We start from the raw sequence: 20,181 nt of genomic DNA, 5'->3' as shown, positions 1-20,181 counted from the left end.
CGAGTGGATAGACCACGAGCTTTTGAGTGAGTACTAGAGGTGAAGACCCCAGGGCCACCGCCTAAGTGTACCGACCCTCCAGGTGTGGGGGCTCGGAGTAGTGAAGGAGTACGGGGGTTTGCCTTACGGCGAACCTCAAGAGCGACGGCAGGTTGCTTGCCTTTCACAGGGATGGACGGGGCAGCCTTCCGGAGTACTGCAGCAATATAATTGGCAGGAGATTTTTCAGTAGCAGGGTGCGCGACAACAAAAGTGCTACCCATGCAAGGGGCCTTAGTGGAGAGTCCACCAGGGCGAGAAAGCGGGGAGGCAGGAACCTTTAAATCCCCTCTCGCACTGACCCAGGTGAGAACTTGGGAGCATGACCGTGAGTCCTGACTCAGAAGAAGAGTAGGGAAGGAGGCTTGAGCGGTTCACTTCCCTGGGACAGCCACGAGCGCAAGGATAAAGAAATCCCCAACCCAAATGAACGGGTTGAACAACCCAGGTGCCATAGAATTGAGTGCAGAAAGTAAAGAAGGAAACTTGTCAAACAACAGCGAACTGACTAAGGGACAGTAAGTCCCTAGTGGAGTCGCCAAGCAGGTTAGATGCCTCGATCTCACCCTCCGGATCTAGGTGATTTGGTGGCATGTGTCTCGGGTCTCTGGTGGACCCGAGACTTGAGATCGCTCTCTCGGAACCTTGCTCGAGGGCAAGGGTAGGTATAACAACCAATGAGAGAGGAATTTTACGTGGGTTTGGGACTTACTTGGGCTGGCTCGCGTGGGAGACCTCTTAGATCACGAAGAAGGCCCGCTAGCTGCTTGAGCTGGTTCAGAATCGTCTCCCTTGACCTGTAATCCTCCTGTTTTTCTGTACAACACTTCTACGGTTAATTTGCAAGACAAGTGGATCAAAAAGGACCCACCCTTGTCATAGGATATTGTACATTCATGGGAAGAGGCAATGAACTGCAAGGTTAGACGAATAGTAGAAAGGAGAAGAGAACTTGACGGAAGGGCGAGACTAGCATGACAACCAAAAGTTGTCGACTCAGAGCGATAGCAAGACGGGCATGGTTCAAGAACTAGCACGGCGTCAAAACTACTAAAAAATGAGGTCAACACGTCGGCACTAGGCTAGGCCTACCCTCAATCAAGTGAGAAAAGAAAGAGGTGGAGATAAAAGAACGAGACGGCAAAGAAAAGGAGAAAGTCAGACATCGACAGACGTCGTGGTGGGCAATGCAAGGAGGCGGCGCATCCCTTACGGATGGCGCTATCTCTTGACAAGGCACACGGCAATGATTTCTCCTAAGTCACACGGCTATGGGCGTGGGACATAGGGGGAATGACGATAGGCACCGAACGCACGGAGGAATCTCGCAGACGATGATGGGTTGCCAAGGCCTCTAACGAGCGGCAATAGGTATCGCCGTCTACGTTAGATACACAGCAGAGGAAGACTCCTGCAGGCGGCAACACACTTCGTCATCTAGGTTCTTCACCGAGACATCAAAGCTATGTCGGTAGGCAGCAATGAGTAGCGCTGTCTACAGACTTCACTGAGAGAAAGAGACAGATGAGAAAGAGGGGAGGAAGACTCGTGCATGGTGCTGCCATCACTATGCACGGCCTGTGAGACCAAGGGAGAGGCATGCACGGCACTGCCATGGCCGTGCAGACCTTCGCAATGGACTCAAAAGAAGAAGAGGGAGAAGAAAGGGGAGAAGCTAGAAAGAAGAAGAAAAGAAAAAGAAGAGAGAGAAGATTTAGCTCAACCTTAAGGGTACCGGTCGAAAGTTTCTCTCACCTCTACCTCTCTCTCAAGCGTAACACCACAATTGTAAGAAAGCGAAACTTGTATTAAGTGAAAAATCTCTCTTGTGCGTGTATGTGTCTTCCTTCTCTCTCTTTTTTCTACGTACAATGATGGTACATATATATAGAAGTGTGCCCCAAACATGGGTGGATGATCAAAAGTAACCCTAATTATTGGAAAGTAATATGAAATTGATTTAAAAGAAATTAAAAAATTGGGTGCAAAATGGAAGATTTTGCCCTTCGTTATAAGTTGTCGAATTTCATAACAGTCCCTGTGTTGCCTTAGGACTTGCGTGCTCTTGCATGGCTGATCCGGGGTCATTCTGATGCCCAATTGATCGTAAGATGATTGTTTTCTTGTAAGGCTCGGCATGGCAATCGATTTGATACCAACTTCGAGCCATGAATCGTGTTTTTGGTACACGATCATGTGATTTGAATTTTGAGTAGATCTTGATACTTCGAATCGATAGTGTGTTTGTTCCTTAACATTTTTTTATGTTTTCTTCACTGAATCACACTGAGAATGCCTCTATGATCATGGGGCACCAAACACAGCTCGATTCTTGGCCAAACAAAGATTTTGAAAGTTTGGTATTTTGACCGGCATCAAGGATTTCGACGACGAAAGTTGCAGTCTGTTCGTCGGCTTCATGTACAGAATCCGATCGTTCATCATGTATGGGGTTAGGGTAAGAGATGGCTCGAGATCTTACGCCCGCAATGGAATTGTTCTCGCATTGATAGGGCTCTCGAGTGTCATGATTTTGCCACTCGAGCGAGGCATGACACTGCTAAATGTCCTGCACTTTCTTCACGGATCAACAAATTATCTCTAGCTTTTCTTCACGCTCGGGTATCATCATGGGGCATGCCACATATGGAATCTCTCATCTTGACTAGACGAATATGCTGACCAAATTTGAGCACGATGCAATATGGGACAGCCGAAGTATAAGCGTCGAAAGTCACTAGTCATGATTGTTCCGTTAATGGTGCAGTGTTGCTGGATGACCGAACGGGAATAGTGTACCGCTCCTTCTGTTTCACTCTTTCACCTATAACTTCTTCTTGGAGTGTCCATTTGGGTTGAAACTTGACCCCAGGGGGTTTTCAACGGTGCTGGATCCAATGGTGGTAGTCCCATAGCAATTTGAGATGCTGAATATGTAGCTTTAGTAATAGGGGTCCGTTTCAAGGTGCTAGAGGCCGATTCTGCAGGAACTGTTCCTCAATTTGTACTGCCTTACACATGTTGGAATGCGACAAAACTTGGCAAGAGACTTTTGAGATACCTCATTAAGATCTTGGCCCGTTTTGGGGAGGTTCTAAGGCTGTCCAAATTTTCACTACTTGCTAAGCCTTTCTCGAGCGGGGGTCTAATGTTGATGAAAAATACCTTCCAACACCTGCCTCCCAGGTGGCAATCTCTCTCTGACCTTGAATTGGCCCCCATACACCTCAACAACCAGGCATCACCTTCCCGGGCAGACCCCTCGCCTGTGTCTTCGACACTGCACCCCCCACGGGTGCCATCTCCACTCCACCCCCCGTGGGTGCCCTCAACACTGCACCCCCCTCGGGTTCCATTTCCACTCCACCCCCCGCAAGTGCCATCTCCACTCTACCCCCTGCAGGTGCCCTCAACAGTGCACCCCTCGCAGGTGTAATCTTCACTCCACCCCCCCGAGGGTACCATCTACTCAACAACCCCCCCCCCCCCCCCCCCCCCCTGGGTGCCACCTTCCCCCTCGCCCCCCCTCAACCCCCTTCAACACTTCACCTAGCCCTGGGTGCTGTCAGCAACACACTTCCCGTAAATGCTATCGTCATCGACCCCACAGAAGCACACCCTGCTTGGGTCGCAAAGAAACCACCCTGTTCGAGGCAACACCCGTCCTTCACGATTACACCCCACCTCAGCAACTCCCCGCTACATCAACCCGACACATAGCAACACCAATTAGACTCCACTGTCAGGGCTCACTACACTGGTGAACACCCCTCCCCCCCCCCTCCCTTAAAGAAGCTAGCTGCGATGGTAACCATCAGGAGTGAAAGGAAAAAGAGCTTCAAGAGAATATAGCCAACAAGGCTATGGGTAAAATCATCTACCAAAAAAAAACAGAGCATGGTGAAAAAAGTTTGGGCACCATGAGTAAAAATGACAGGAGGGCATGGCCTTAAGGCCATGAGTAAAAGAGTCCTGAGAAAACAATCTGAGCATGGAGAAAACCCACAAGGGCGTCATGAGTAAAAGGGGAAGCCAAAAGGGTGGACGTGACCTCGAAGTCATGGGTAAAAATGCCCCAGTATAAGGATTTGGTGAAAACCATTCTACTGGCACCATCTCCATTTGATTCAAGCGAAAACCTGCAAGGGCGCTTTAATCGGCTTCGAAACATTTCCAGCCCCTATGCCATCCAAAAATCTTCGGCTCAGTGCGTTCAAAAATCCCCGGCCCCAGTGCCTTCAAAAAAATCTCTGGCCCCAGTGCCTTAAAAACCATTCAAAAATCTCCTGCCCCAGTGCCTCCAATAATATTTGGCCCCAGTGCCTTCAAAAAATCTTCGGCCCCAGTGCCACTCCAAAAATTTCTAGCCCTAGTGCCTTCAAAAATTTCTAGCCCTAGTCCTCCAAAAATCTCTAGCCCCCGTGCCTTTCAAAAATTCCAGTCCCAGTTCCTCTCAAAAAAATCTCTGGCCCCAATGCCATCAAAAAAAAAAATCTCAGGCAAATCCCAGCATTCAGGGTGAAGTCTTTTGAAACGAGACCGCCTCAGAGACCACCTCACTATCATGTACGGGTAATTCGGGAGATCCCCAACTAGACCAGGAGGATGTGGACCGAAGAGGTACCCTGCTTACTCACTTCCTCCTGATGTTTCTGCTTGGATAGGGATAAAGCCCACAAAAAGGGCCCCTGCCGACTAGAACACCAAGACCTCCACAACCATGATGGGATAAAGCCCACAAAAACGGCCACCACCGGCTGGGATATTAGGAGTTATCGTTGAAACAAAAGTCGTAAGCCCACCGAAGGCAGACCATCTACGCGATCTCCTAGAAAACGGAATCTAACGGAACCCGGAGAACGCCTCTCAATAAAGCACCAGACCACTAGAAGCCACTTTGGTCACCCCTTGGTCAAGAGAAAAGCTCAGCAAGGTCTACCCCTCAAGGACTGCGCGGATGCCGGTGATCAAGAAAAAAAATATATTTGAGAGACAATAAACACATCTTAGAAGGATTCACTAGGGGAGCTACAACTTTAAAGTTTTTTGAATGATGCACTTCTCACTTCTGCCGAAGCACAACTTCCGTCGGGGCAAGTTGTTGTACGTCATTTTTGACATACTTCCAAAGCCCACACAAATACGGGGAGAGCCAGCGAGAGCTTAATCCTGCGGGTTCACCAGACACTCGCAGACTAATGTTGCATCGAAAAATAAAGCCTAGGGCGATGTGACCTAGGTGCGGTGCCATCACACTAAAGAAGGACCCTTCAACTGTCGCTCCATGCCAACAGCTGCATAATAGTATCAGACAACCACCATTGCACTCAGACCCCTCACCCCGTCGAAGGGTGACCAAGGGGGAGGGACATTCGGATCCCATTCCAACAGTGTAGAAAAAGAAAGAGGAGAGAGGTTGTGATCATGAAGAGGGCCCCCGTCCAAACCATGCTGTCAAGCACTGTTGGGCTTCGTAATTGTTCTAAGAGGGCTATCCGCTCAGGCGAGTTCCCGAACCCCCCAAGCACCGTAAAGAGCATCCGCGCTCCAGTCGTAAAATCTCTCTCACCATCAGCACCTATTCGCAACAGGAGGGCCCGCGCACACCGACGCGTCGGACCTCCGCAGTTGTTCTAGAGTGGGTTTCTGCCTCCTGACCCTAGGGAAACCAGGAGCCCACTAACATGAGTAGGTACATGCCAAACCACGTACATATTGTGTCATGGTCTCTGTGTATCTTTGATCTCTCTTACTTTTTCAACATGTACATTATTGTATCATGTAAATTTGGTCTCTCTCGTGTAGATTATATCATGTAAATTGGATGTGGTTAACCTCAACGCATTCACTTACGCAAAACAGGAAACGTTTTATCCTTTCATCAAAGCTGTTTCCCATGGTCATTTCAATAATCTTATTCAACGGTGAAGAAACCATCAGAACCTCTTATTCAACGGAGAAGCAACCATCTGAACCGGACCGGCCCTAAAAAAGTCTGGCTTCGGCCACATACTGTGGCCTTAGGGCACAGCTAGGGTTAGTACTAGCTCCTTTTGGCCTGACTATTTTTCTTTTCTTGTTTTCTTTTATTTTATTTTTCATTTGTTTTGACCTAGATTGGACCAAGAGGTAATTTTGAAAAAAAATACAAAAATGCATGTTTACCTACCTTCCTCTCAATATTTACTGATCCTTTCATATTTTAGGTAAAAATTTCGAATACATACGTAAATCACTCTTTTCTTAATTTACAAAGAGTGGGTATAGAATCAATACAAAATCCCAAGGTACGATCTCCATGAAAGGAGTCTCTCACCTTCACAATTTCCATGGCAGAGGCGCCTCATGGAACCTTGCCCTTACAGTCTCCATGAAGTAAGAATAAATGAATCCTGTAATGGTGACTTCTCTAGAAACTGTTTTCTTCTTTACAAACTATCCACCCAATCTTCCTCTAGAGCTGACTCTAATTGCAGAAGACAGTGGCCGAGCCTGTTTGATGATCAGAACTGAGCAAGTAATGGAGAATTCGGAGGAAGAGAGCAAGTCACCCACGGGCCCTAGCTCAGGGCAATCCTCCCAACCTATGAGCCCTGCTGTGAGGCGCGCTGCCCCCGGCCCTCCTCGACCCACAATGAATAACGAGTAGCTCAAGGCAATCTCTCGCAGTGTCATCACTATTTCCTCACATGTGTGTGGTGACCTCTCCTCATAAGCTACTGTCTTTGATTTCACATATCTTTTGCAACATTCACTCATGAAGGCATCATCTAGTTCCATCTCGACGTCGTATCCACTCTCATCCTCATCTTCAATATCAATTTCCTTATCATATTTGTTGCAGGGCAGAAAGCGCATGATCGTGAAATTGATGCTCGGGTTTAAAGCCATCCTCATGCCGAAAGCCATGGCCTCGCGGTCATCCGGACCGCCGAAAAATAGCGCAGCCACGGACATCCGGACATTGGTCGCGGTCTTGACTGTGGCCCCTCCGAGTCCTCGGTTTACCAGGATTCCGACTGAGCATGGCGCGTGATCCTGTGTCCGTTGGTTCACCTTTTGGAGGGCATGGTTGCGAATGTACATCTTTCCGTCGACCCTTTGGAACTTGTGGAAGGGCAAGATGATGAGTGAGGTGCGCATGTTTGTTGCAGTAGTGCAGATGTCCTCGTGCATGTTGAAGTAGTACGAGACGGCGGCGATGAGGCGGATGGGGATCCCATTTGAGAGACGGTAGGCGCGCAACACCTCGGAGATGGCCTCAGCCTCGTATGAGACGAATGTGGCACTGTTGTCGCGGCGGTACATGAGGGGGGAGGCGGAGCGCTCCGTGAACTCAATGAGATGTACAGCAGAGACTGAGAGAGGTGCAATCTCGGGCTGGGCAACCCGGCATGCCTCGACGAGGTTGAGTGTGACAGGGACATCGGCCGGGCCATAGATGCAGGAGAGGATGTGTAGCAGGGCATTGGGGCTCTGCCGCTCCATGCCTGGGTGTAGATATGCAGGCATCCGCCGTCTCACCTGTTGCATGATGAGCACCACCGCCGGCCCGGTCAATCCCGAAATGGTCACCGCTGCCGTGATGAAGATTGCGTGGGACCTTAGGTTGAGCATCTATGGAGAGTGCTATGGTGTTAGCTATTAAAAAGAGACCTTATGTTAAAGATATCCAAAAAAAGTGAAATGTAATACTAGTTATTTAGGTAGTGGTTAGAAGATATCTCTCTTTCACGTAGGTAATGGGTAGGGGTACTTATCTACGTATTATATAGTTGTGTTGCAAAAGCCTATATATTTGGGCTTCATGAATTGAAGAAGGTAATGGGTAGGGGTAGTTATCTAGGTATTATGTAGTTGTGTTGCAAAAGCCTATATATTTGGGCTTCATGGATTGAAATGTGGTGTGTGAAAAAACTTGAGTAAAGTTGAGTTTTATGTTTATCTATCGAGTACGTGTTTTTAAAAATTAACAGTAGTATCAGAGCACAAGTAGTCAAAGATAGATATTGGAGAACCAAGTTGTCTAAGAAATAGGCATTGGTAGAGATTTATTATTTGGAAAAGAAGATAGAGACAAAACTCAAAGGGAATGTGATACAAATAGTCCTAGTTTGTCATGCCATGAAAATGCATGATGATACCGTAAAAAAGCATGAGGACATTGTGTTTATAAAAATAAGACATTAAAGTCCTAATTTGTCATATTATGAAAATGCATGATGATGCCATGAGAAGGCATAAAAAATAGGAGAAAAGTGTTTAAAAAAAAAGACAATTAAAAAGAAACCAATTGTTGCAATTTTTATTTTTTTTTGTAGAAAATAAATCAAAAAATATAGCAATTGCTACTTCAAAAAGTTAGTTAAATGAATTTTGTAAAAATCAAAAAAATTGAAAAACCAACTTATAAAAATATCAAGGGAGGATCCGATCATAGCCCCCTATTTGTGAGGTAGAAATAGGAAAAAAAGAATTATTTGAGGTAGAAGTCGAAGGAAAAGAATTTCAGTATCCTATATGGATACTAAATAAGAAACAGAACACAGTGCAGTGCAGCCTATTTTTCCATATCACAATTGGCAACTTGCCATATCACAATTGGCAAAATTAAAAGAAGTAATTGAAATTAAATAAGATGAAAAAGAGAATATCAAGATTGCAAAGTAAGAAAAAATTTGTGAAATAAAGAAGTAAATTGAAAAGCTTGAAGCCTTGATTTTGGCATTGAAGGAGAAAAAAGCAATTGAAATTAAATAAGATGAAAAAGAGAATATCAAGATTGCAAGAGAAGAAAAAAATTGTGAAATGAAGAAGCAAATTGAAAAGCTTGAAGCCTTGATTTCGGCATTGAAGGAAGAAAATGAAGACCATCTATTAAAAATCATGTACAAACAAATTTAAAAAAAAAGAAAAAGAAAAAAGAAAAGGAGAAAATTTTGTGTCAAGGACGAGTGTTAAAGATGATTCTTGGAACACAATGGGTACTTATCTAGGTAGTGGGTAGAAGTTATCTCTCTCTCTTCACGTATATAATGGTAGTTATCTAGGTAGTGGGTAGTTGTGTTGTAAAAGCCTATATATTTGGGCTCCATGCCACATCTGCTATTGAAAAGTGGACAACAGACAACTAAACACTAGGGCTGGCTGGCAATGGCCTGCATAGCCCAACTCAAAACAAGTAAGGCTTGGGTTACAAACTACGCAAAAAAAGTAGGGCTTGGGTTACAAACTATAGCTATAGGGTTGGGTTAGGCCAGTGCTAGCCTAGCCCAGCCTTCTTTTTTTCTTTTTCATTTACTTTTTAGTGATTTACCTATTAATCTTAATTTTTTTTCAAAATACAAAATGCTCTGTTTATAAATTACATAGAAGGTCGGTCAACCTACCTTTTTTTCTTTTTTCAAAATTATTCTTCAGCGGGATGGAATCCTCCATATGAATTCTATTTTTTTAGATTATTATTATTATTATTATTATTATTATTATTATTATTATTATTATTATTATTATTATTATTATTATTATTACTATTATTATTATTATTACTACTATTATTATTATTATTATTATTATTATTATTATTATTATTATTATTATTATTATTATTATTATTATTATTATTATTATTATTATTATTATTACTATTATTATTATTATTACTACTATTATTATTATTATTATTATTATTATTATTATTATTATTATTATTATTATTATTATTATTATTATTATTATTATTATTATTATTATTATTATTATTATTATTATTATTATTATTATGTTTTCATTAATAGGGCAGTGCCCCAAGCTTTAGGGTAGTGCCCTACTGATGAAAAATGAAAAACATTAAAATTCAATTTGAAGAGTAATTTTGAAAAAAAATACAAAAAATGAGTTGACAAGCTTCTTGGTAATTTCTACCTATAAATTTAGGATTCATATATAAATCACTCTTTGTTTTTTCCCGGGCGTGGCCGTATGGAGATACGTCTGGTGGCAGCCTAGGAGTTACCATTGGCTTATTAAAATGATGCTTGCCCTAATGTCGTCATACTCATAACACAATTGGCTCTTAGTAGTAGGGCGGTTGTCTGCATTGCTATGCCTTTAGATTTTGGGGCTTTACTAGCTGAGAACCTTTTGAAGCGCGGGACAGAAGGGAGAATATGAGTCTACTAACCTAAATTCGGGAACTTTTGTTCATAGCAGTGTTAACTTCGGGAACTTTTGTTCATAGCAGTGTTTCAAAAAGTGTACTTAGAGTTGGTCCAGTAACTCAGTCTTGTCTGTATGTTAGTTTACTTAGAATCGGCCAAATACTTCTGCATCGCTTGTTTATTATGTGATCGCTTGTTTATTATGCAAGTTGGGGTGCCCAACTAACAGGGCAACAAAAAAAACCCTTACAATTATGCCTCTAAAAAATTTGGAAAATACAGAAATATGGAAAATACCATTATTATAAGAAATGTTAAAAAATATGGAAAATAGCATTATATTATTTAGAATTATGCTTTTAGGTGATTTCAATGGTTTATAAGATGATTTTGGAACTTTCTTATTGTATCTTTTGTTTTTGTTTTTGTTTTCCTGAAATATTGATGGTATAAATCAAGTTGTAATCATTACTGCTTTTGATTTTTAACCTTTGTTTTTCTAATTTCTTTTGTTTTTCAAACATATTCTTGGGTTGTATATAACTCTGACTGCACTCGGGCTCGACCTAGTTACGCGCCTTGCCTCGAGTTAAGCTTTAAAACATTGGTTAAGAGTATTATTTGGATCCAAAGAGTGACTTACGTATGGATTTTAATTTTTTTTTTAAAATATAAAATATTTTGTTTGTATACAGAAATTATAAAGAAGGTCGGTCAATCCTCATTTTTTTTTAAAATTATCCCTCAGGATGGAATCCTCAGTCCAAATTTTTCTTTAAAAAAAAATTTGTTAGTAGTGCCGTGCCCTACTAATGAAAAACTAAAACGAGAAATTAAAATTCAGTCAGTCCTCGGATCAGTAACAAATTTTGACAAAAAAAAAAAAAAAACGCTTTGACCAACCTTATTTGTAATTTCTATCTATAAACGGAGTTAGGAAAAATTTTAACGTCGGCACATAAATCACTCTCTTAAAGGGCATCCGAGGTTAGCTGGTCCAAGCAAAGGTGGGTAATCCCTATGGTGTATCGTACTACATAACACAGACATCCGAGGTGTATTGTACTCCCCCGAAACTGAAACTGAATTGAAGCGAAATGTCTGAGAGGGTATGATATGATTTACCCCTCGGTTGGAGCAGGCGCTGAAAAGGACGACATCGGCCACGCCCCTGGTGTTGAGGAAGAATCCCAGCACCAGCCCCTCATGCAAAGGTATCTTGTATGCCAGCGCTGCCACCACCACCGCGATCAGCTTACTCACAATCGCCGTCACCACCATCACCACCACCGCCTCCATCCCCCGCCTGTCGCACGCCAACCTCAAGTCCGAGAAATGCCCGATGAAGCCCAAATATGTTGGCAAGATTGCCAGGCGCACGGGGTAATAGAGCCTATCAGCCACCGTCAAAGCGATGCGCCTCTGCCTCGGGAACAGCAAGCCGAACAAGAACGCGCTCACCATACCGTCGTAGCCGAGAGTCTCGCCAAATGCTCCTGAAGCTATTGCGAGACAGATGATGATGCATAGGTGATAGTCGGTTATGTGCGCTCGCTCGGGCTCACCCTCCTTCGCCCAAAGCACCATTGATGGTCCCACCACGAACAGAAGCACGAGCATGATGAGGACACCGATGAGCGCGCCTGTGATGGTGTCGCCGATCCGGCCATCAATCATTGACTCTGAGGTGACGAAGAAGAGGGTTGAGAGGCACAACACATCGGTGAAGACAGTAGCGGAGAGCGCGAGCTGGCCCACCTCCGAGGTCCCGAGCTTGAGCTCGGTGGCGAGGCGGTGGAGCACCGTGGATCCCCCATTGGCCATGAAGAGGGCTACGATGGCTCGAAACTGGCCAGGTGTCGCGTTCGGACTCACAAGGGGGTGCAAGTACCCGGTGGCCAGTGCTCCGACCGAGCCCGAGGCGATTATCGCAGAGAGTGCGATTACTGATGCCCGGCCTTTTGCGCGCATGATGAGGGCTGGGTCAAGCTCCAGCCCGACGAGGAAGCAAAAGAGCTGGCGTCCTGTGATCGAGAACATGCGCAGCACGCCGATGCTCGTGTCCGGGAACAATTCCGCCTTGACCCAACCTATGCTGCCGAAAAAGGTGGGCCCCATAATGATCCCCCCCTAAACACGCCGGAAAAATTCAAAATTCAGGCCCTTCCTTCATTTTGCATGGCTTAATCCGTTTGGATCACCCTGGTTATTGAGAAATGACTGTTTTGATTGCTCGTAATAATACTGAGGTTATGCAAATCCGTCGTTTGGGTCCGTAACTTGGGTTTAAGACACATTTGGTAGGTATAAAACATTTCTGTCCGAAATATTTTCATGTCAAAATTACCTTACACATATTTACCATATGCAACAATACATATAAAAAAATTCCCCATTATAAATTTTCTACCAAAATTAGAGAGAGAAACTATACCAAATTTTAGAGAGAGAAACTATCTCAATATTTTTATAGAGAAAACTGTCTAAAACTTTAAATTTGATATAGTTTTCTCTCCAAATATTTTGAGAAAGTTTTTCTCTCCAAAATTTAAAATCTCATATAGTTGGAAATTTCCCTCCAAGAATTATTTGAGATAGTTTCTATCTCAAAATTTTTTCAAGTAGTTTTTCTTTCTAAAATTTGATATATGTTGTCTCGCTAAACTATAAGATACTTTCCCTCTCTAAAACTTAAAATTTGAGGAAGTTTTTCTAAAAATTTTGAGATAGTTTCTCTCTCTAAATTTTTTTAGATAATTTCTCTCTCTAAAACATGATATAGTTTCACTCTCTAAAGTTTTAATATACTTTTTCTCTAAAACTTGAAATTTGATGTAATTTCTATCTCTAAATTTTTTGAGATAGTTCTCTCTTTAGGTTGTTTCTCTCTCTAGATTTTGATACAGTTTCCCTCTTTAAAACTTAAAATTTGAGATAGTTTCTCTCTCCAAAATTTTTAAGATAGTTACTCTCTAAACAAATTAGGTAGTTTATCTCTCTAAAATTTTAAGATACTCTATCTGTCTAAAGCTTAAAATTTGAGATAATTTCTCTTTAAAAATTTTGAGATAGTTTCTCTCTAAACATTTAGGTAGTTTCTCTCTCTAAAATTTTTAAAAACTTCTCTCTCTAGAACTTGAAATTTAAGATAGTTTCTCTCTTTAAAAATTTTGAGATTCTTTCTCCCTCTAAAATTTGATATAGTTTATATATCTAAAATTTTAAGATACTTCTCTTTCTAAAACTTGAAAGTTTGAGATAGTTTCTCCCTCTAAAAAATTTCAGGTGATTTCTCTCTTTAAAATTTGATATAGTTTATCTTTAAAGTTTAAGATTTAATTTCTCTCTAAAACAGGAAATTTGGGATAGTTTCTCTTTCTAAAATTTTAAAATAGTTTTTTTCTCTAACAATTTCGGATAGTTTCTCTTTCCAAAATTTGATATAGTTTCTCTCTCTTATATTTTGAGATACTGTCTATCTAAAACTTAAAAATTTAGACACTTTCTCTCTCCAAAAATTTTGAGATAGTTTTTCTCTCTAAAATTTTTTAAATAATTTCTCTCTAAAATTTGATTAGTTGTTCTCTTTAAAGTTTCTCTCTAATAATTCAAATTTGATTTAGTTCTTTCTTAAATTCTTGAAATAGGTATTCTCTAAAAAAGATTCAGGTAGTTTCTCTCTCTAGAATTTTATATATTTTATCTCTTTAAAATTTTAAGATAGTTTATTCATCTAAAATTTATAATTTGATATAATTTCTCTCTAAAAGTTTTGAGAAAGGTTATCGCTCTTATTTTTTAAGAAATTTCTCTCTCTAAAATTTAAGATACCTTCCACCTTTAAAACTTGAAATTTGATATAATTTCACTCTCTAACAATTTTGAGATAGTTTATCTATCTAATTTTTTATTTTTATTTTTTCTTTGTAGTTTCTTTCTCTAAAATTTGATATAGTTTATTTTTTTAAAATATTAAGATACGTTCATGCTTACACAAAACAATGTTTTGGATAACTCAAGTTTTTTTGTTTTGTTTTGTATACCGAACCCTCTTTCTTGGTTACATAAAACATGGTTATGTATCCAAAAAGTTGCCAAACGCAAGATAGCCTGTGTATACAAAACATGGGTTTGCATACCTTAGGATATAAAACGACCACCTAAATTGATTAAATGCTAGTTTGGATGTACGTAAAATTAAAATAGTTTTGGATTGCAATACCAAAAATCTTATGAAACCAACTTCAATCATTTAAATAACGGCACCAATTTGATAGATTTTTAGATTCAATAAAAAAAACTACTGCCATCATGTCAAGGCAAACGTTATCGTACCTAGGCTCTTTACCCTTGCAAACCCCACACCAGTTTTATCGTTATTTACCCATGACCTAATTCTCTTGCTCTCTCATTGCAAACCCAAAAACCCAGCTCTCTTTCACCCTGTTACCCATTTCTCTCTCTTTCCTCTGGGCACCAAGCCTCTGTATCAACAGTCCATGATTGATTCAGATTTAATTTACGAAGGATACTCACGAAGACTATGACGACATGCGAATTTTACTTGGCTTAAAAGATGTTTTTCAGATCAATTTACTTACGAACACTTCGGCCATGGTCTGAGGCATGCGAAGGCGTCGGAAAATGGGCCGGATCAACCAAACTAGGGTGATCAAAATGGCGGCCTGAAGGCTAAGCATCAACATCCTTCCGGGGACGTTACTCCGGTAGAGAAAACATGAGTAGTTCTGCTCTATATGCAAAATGATGCCACTGCTAGTGGGTGGCGCCGCGGTCGTGCTCGCCATAGAGGTGGAGGCTAGCTTGCTTGCTTTGGTTGGTGCAGAGGAAGGTGGTGGCTCCGCCCGTCGCGTAAAACGCCTCTTACTCCTGAGTTTCTGGTTTTTATGTTAAAATGGTGGACGCATGAACGATGTTTTTGCGCCAGGATTGGAGGATGACTCCACTCCCTCCTCCTACTTACCGGGTCAAATCCATTCTCCATTCCCTCCTCCTACTAACCAGGTCAAATCCGTGGAATATCTTTGGGCTTTCTTTTGTCCCTCCCCCAATATATCCTCCTACTTACCAGGTCAAATTCTCGGAATATTTTTGGGCTTTCTTCTGTCCCTCCCCCAATATATAACAGAGATTAAAATGCCAATATTTTAAACTAAATTATACAATAATTTTTTTCTAAGAAATAGAAATTCTAAAGTTTGGGAATTGAGGGATCGTCTCTATTATCTTTGAAATTCTTTTAGAAAGAAGGTAATTAATTCCCAAATTTTAAAATTTGTGGTTATCTGGTAATTGAGTAATTTATGTACGGACTCTAATTTTTTTTTCTAAAATACAATACAAAGAAGGCTAGTCAATCCGTTTTTTTTTTTTTTCAAAATAAACCCTTAGTCTGAGGACATCCTCATACCGAAAAAAAATTTTAGCTGTTTCATTAACGAAAAAAACTAAAAAAATAAAAATAAAATTCAAACCGAGGCAATTTTGGAAAAAATAAAAAAAAGAGGTTTGATTGAACTCCTTTATAATTTGTGCATATAAATAGAGAATTTCGGATTTTTAAAAAAGTTTATGGCTGGTACGTAAATCAATATATATATATATATATATAAATATAGATATGGGAAAATATCTCTGTACCTCCTATTTTGGCTTCCATTTCTCAAGAGACCCAAGAATTTAAATTATTTCTTGCAGCATAAAATCTCTATCTTTTCTATCTTCATACCCCCTAGACCCCTTTGATCATACATTATTGACCTAAACATTGTGTAAAATGACTCCATCTCTATCTCTCTCAAAACTCTGTATCTCTCTCCTCTCTCTCTCTTTCTTTCTCTCTCTCTGACTCCACATCTATTTTTTTTTCCCTAAAAAATGGAAAGAGTTTCAAAAGAACAAAGATAAACAATCAAAACACTCGAACTCAGTTGAGAGCTCCTCAAAGAGAACTCTATTGAAAAACACTTCTTCTCAACTCTACCAATTCAATCAAACTCGCATCATTTCTGAGCTCTAAAGTTGCCCACCTTTCCCTCACCCTTTCCTCCACCTTCCTCTACTCGATGGCCATTGCCATGGGGTGCGTGATGGGCAAGATCCAACCCTCTCAGTTAGCAAAGGAGCAAAGGAAAGCCGCGCCTCCACTCGCATATCCATTCCACATTGGGCCTTCACTCCTCTATTCGACCAAAGCTTTCTCAATTTCTGGATGATGCCATGGCTTAAGTGTTGGCCATCAACAAAGCCTACCCCCTGCCCTTGCTCCCTGGTATGCTCGAAAAGTTCCCCTCTGAAATGAAGCCCGTGGTGGCCCAAGAGAGCTGCTGGTACTCCTTCCAAGACTAAGGAGGAGACGACTGATAATGGGTGGAGCACTGAGATGGAGAGGGAGTTGGCAGGCGTGGTACCGGAGAGGGATACGGCGGAGTACATGAGGCTCAGCAAGCTGGTTTTGAACTGCAGTAGGGAGATGGTTGTGGCTAGGCCCATCCTGATGGTCATTGCGACGCAATTGGGGGCTCAACAATAGTGGTTGGCGTCGTGGCTGGTGCCTTTGCATGTGTTGTCAACAGCTTCAGCCATGGTGGGCAAGTCTGGATGGTGTTCGAGATGTACAAGAACAACGTTGGATTCTACCAATTGCTCGACAGGTCATTGTCGTTTTCCCTAGACAAGCCTCTGGCGGAGAGAGAACACGCAGAGTTGGTGGAGACGAGACTCGCCCTTCAATTGGGAAGGAGCATCTCATCATTGCGAAACTTGGCCTCTTCTCCCTCCTCAAAGAGACCTTCACTGCAAATGTTCTTGACGAATTCTTTGATAACCCTTTTGATGATGATGCTCATTTCAAAGTTCCTCTAATTCTAAGACCTCTTCTATCTCCAAAAACCCATTCAGTGATGGACAAGAAGACCACAAAACCCTTCCATCCCAAAAAACTCAAACAATAGAACCCCAAAGTCTGATGAGAGTTCTTATAGAATTAGGGGTGGGAAATTTGTTTCTCATGTGAGGGATAAGCCTTATCAATTGAGGAATCAGCCATGAAAATCGTGGAAAAATTGAAGGAGAGTAGTTTTTTACAAGCTCAAAAAATTGAAAGAGAGGATGAGAGAGGTGAGAGACGGACTTTTTAAAGAGAGAGGAGAGAGATACAAAATTTTGAGAGAGATAGAGAGTCATTTTACAAAATGTTTAGGTCAATAATGTATGGTCAAAGGAGTCTAGGGGCTAGGAAGATAGAAAAGATAGAGACTTTATACTGCAAGAAATAGTTTAAATTCTTGGGTCTCTTGAGAAATGGAAGTAAAAAATTGGGGGTATGGAGACATTTTGCATATATATATATATATATATATATATATATATATATATATATAATTTGACAGGTCCTCTTTTGCTTTATTCAAGGGTATTATCTCTTTTTAAGCAAACATAAATTTATCGGGTATATTTTTTAAACAAGAAATATAGTTTAAGTTTAAGTATGCTTTTTACAAAATAGCCATATATTTTTATAAATTTCTTCTAATTCGGATAAATTTCTCTACATGGTATTAATAGATTTTAGGCAAACATAAATTTATAGCTTAAGTTTAAGTATGCTTTCTACAAAGAGACAGCTCTCGTAAATTTGACAGTAAATCTTCAGATCTAAGAGATAAGAGGGTCATGCTTCCTACAAAGTGAAGCGTAATGGTATAAATTAGTGTATTAACAACATCTCCCTTATCAACTATATTCTCTTGGTCATGTCCAAGTCCTATTTTAGTTTTGATAAGCCATTGTTTAGTGGCATTTAGGATTTGATCTTCTGCTGTTTCATCCATATGAAAATCCCACTGACCTTTAAGCCATTCTGTAAAACCGCATATGATAGCTTTGGCACTTTCATGGTCTTTATTTCCACTTGCTTTACAAGTGGTAGCATACATAATCATATTTTTTATAAGGTCAAGAGAGCAAACGAAACAGAAGTAGAAGATGAACAAGACACTTACATGATAGACTTATCCCAACGGAGTGGTATCTAGCAGGTCCTCTCCTAATCTTCAATCAACTGAACCACTCTAATATTTAATATATCTGATCTTACAAGCACACGAACACTCAAACTGATCTTACAAGCATACTTAAACTTAAACAGATAGAACTCACAAACTGGAAAGAACACCCGATGCTTTCTCCTTCGATCTTCCCTCCTTATATAGAGGAAGAAGGCGGACTTCAAAGACGGACTTCAAAGCATTTAATATTCGCACCGACATCTTTTCAAAAAGCAAGATTCTTTTTAGCAAAGTAATATTCTCTATAGTGAAAGTTTTGTCGGTTGCAATAATGTTGTTTATTTTACTGTAGCTTTTGGGACACGTGTCTTGAGTGGATTTGGAGTCCTACTGTCCCTATGTTTTAACTTAGTGGGGAGAAGGTAATTCATGCACAGTCATCACCATTTGGTGGACTGTAATCTTATGTCTCTTCTTCTTCTTTCATAGACATCTTATCAACATCTTCTTCCGAGGCTAAGAGTATAGTTTCCACGATATTCTAAAAGAGTTCAAAATAAAATGCAAGCTCAGAGGGAACCTTTGATTTTTGAGTTAAAAGGTGAAATAAATGAAGTTCGTATTGAACTAATAACCTTGAAAAGTAGGGTTCAAATCCTAGAAATGGCAACTACTACTTTTAATAATAATGAAAATCATAATGCAAATACTGAAGAAGAATTCAGTAACCTGATAAATGATTATAATCTTCTACCAGCTGAAGCTGAAAATACTCTGCCTAAAGTTTTAGAAGATGATGATCTTGAGACTTCGACCAAATGTAATATGTTAGAAAAAATACAAAACTGTGAATATATTAACCTATTGGACAAAGTTATAACTTAGAGATGGTAGACTATTGTCAAGATAGTGGCCCAAAAAGAATATACTTTCCAAACGATTGCCCTTACCTGGAACTTTGAGTATGCAATTTCAGAGTCATAAAAGATATCAGTTTGCTACAACTGTGGAAAGGTAGGACATTATAAAAATAAATGTAGAATTAAAAAGAAAATTAATGCACTAGAAATAGACTTAGATATTAAAAAACAATTATTTGATATTCTATTAATAAAAAGATATGACTCTGATGAGTCTTCTACCTCAGATGATGACATGTTAATTGGAGAAATAAATGATGAAGATTTAATCTTCACCAGCTCGGACTCTGACTGTATGTCCATTTTAGTAACCAAGGAATTCTTCACTTTGAGTGTTAGAAAAAATAAGAGTATGTTTATGCAATGAAAGGTATATATGTTGTTTCAAGAAACAGAGTTTTGTTGAGCTGATTTAATCCCAAATTGTAAAAATAAAATTAGCATAACCAATTTAATTTTATCAGCTCATATGTCTCTTTTGCTTTTACTTTTAATTTTTTAACAGCCATGGTATGTTCATTGTCCATTCAGGAGGGTTTTTCTTCAGCCTTTGGAACAAAGGTTTAGCGTCCAAGGCAAGGCCTTTATAAAAGTTAGAAATAGAATTTAAACAACCAAAAAATCTCTGAAGCTCAGTTTTGTCTTTGATAATATCATGGAATTTTGATGCAAATTCAAGTGCCCTATCAATAAGAATTATTCTTCCCTTGTAAATGTTGTGTTCAAGAAACCGTATTTTTGTTTTAAAAATATTTATCTTTTTTGTCGAAACAACTAACCCAGGTTGTTTTATCATTTATTTGATATTCAAGTGGTAGAATATTAGCTTCAATACCCGTATTATCAATTTTAGCTTATTAGCTTCAACTAACTTCAATATTAGCTTCAATACCTGTTTTATAAATTTTAATCGGATAAAGCATATTTAAGAAAGGAGTTCCCAGAATAACGGTTGACTTAATCCTTTAACCATGATAAAAGGAAATTTAAAGCATGCACCATTATTACAGACTGTCGCATTAAACAGTTTGT

General features: G+C 40.2%; 1 protein-coding gene across 1 annotated transcript; it reads right to left on the bottom strand.

The window, feature by feature from the left end:
- Positions 1-6,209: 6,209 nt before the first annotated feature.
- LOC105420539 (cation/H(+) antiporter 15) lies at positions 6,210-15,122 on the bottom strand. Its single transcript, XM_011624541.3, has 3 exons — positions 14,801-15,122; positions 11,325-12,329; positions 6,210-7,656 (listed from the first exon to the last, which is right to left on the bottom strand). Exons 1-3 carry the CDS (start codon positions 15,005-15,007, stop codon positions 6,475-6,477), a joined length of 2,394 nt encoding a protein of 797 aa, XP_011622843.2. The 5' UTR covers positions 15,008-15,122; the 3' UTR covers positions 6,210-6,474.
- Positions 15,123-20,181: the final 5,059 nt, after the last annotated feature.

Source organism: Amborella trichopoda, chromosome 1 (assembly GCF_054954075.1).
Source record: "Amborella trichopoda isolate Santa Cruz 75 chromosome 1, AtrichopodaSantaCruz75HAP2 v2.0, whole genome shotgun sequence".
Taxonomy (NCBI): Eukaryota; Viridiplantae; Streptophyta; class Magnoliopsida; order Amborellales; family Amborellaceae; genus Amborella; species Amborella trichopoda.
This window is presented reverse-complemented; position numbering and strand designations above follow the sequence as displayed.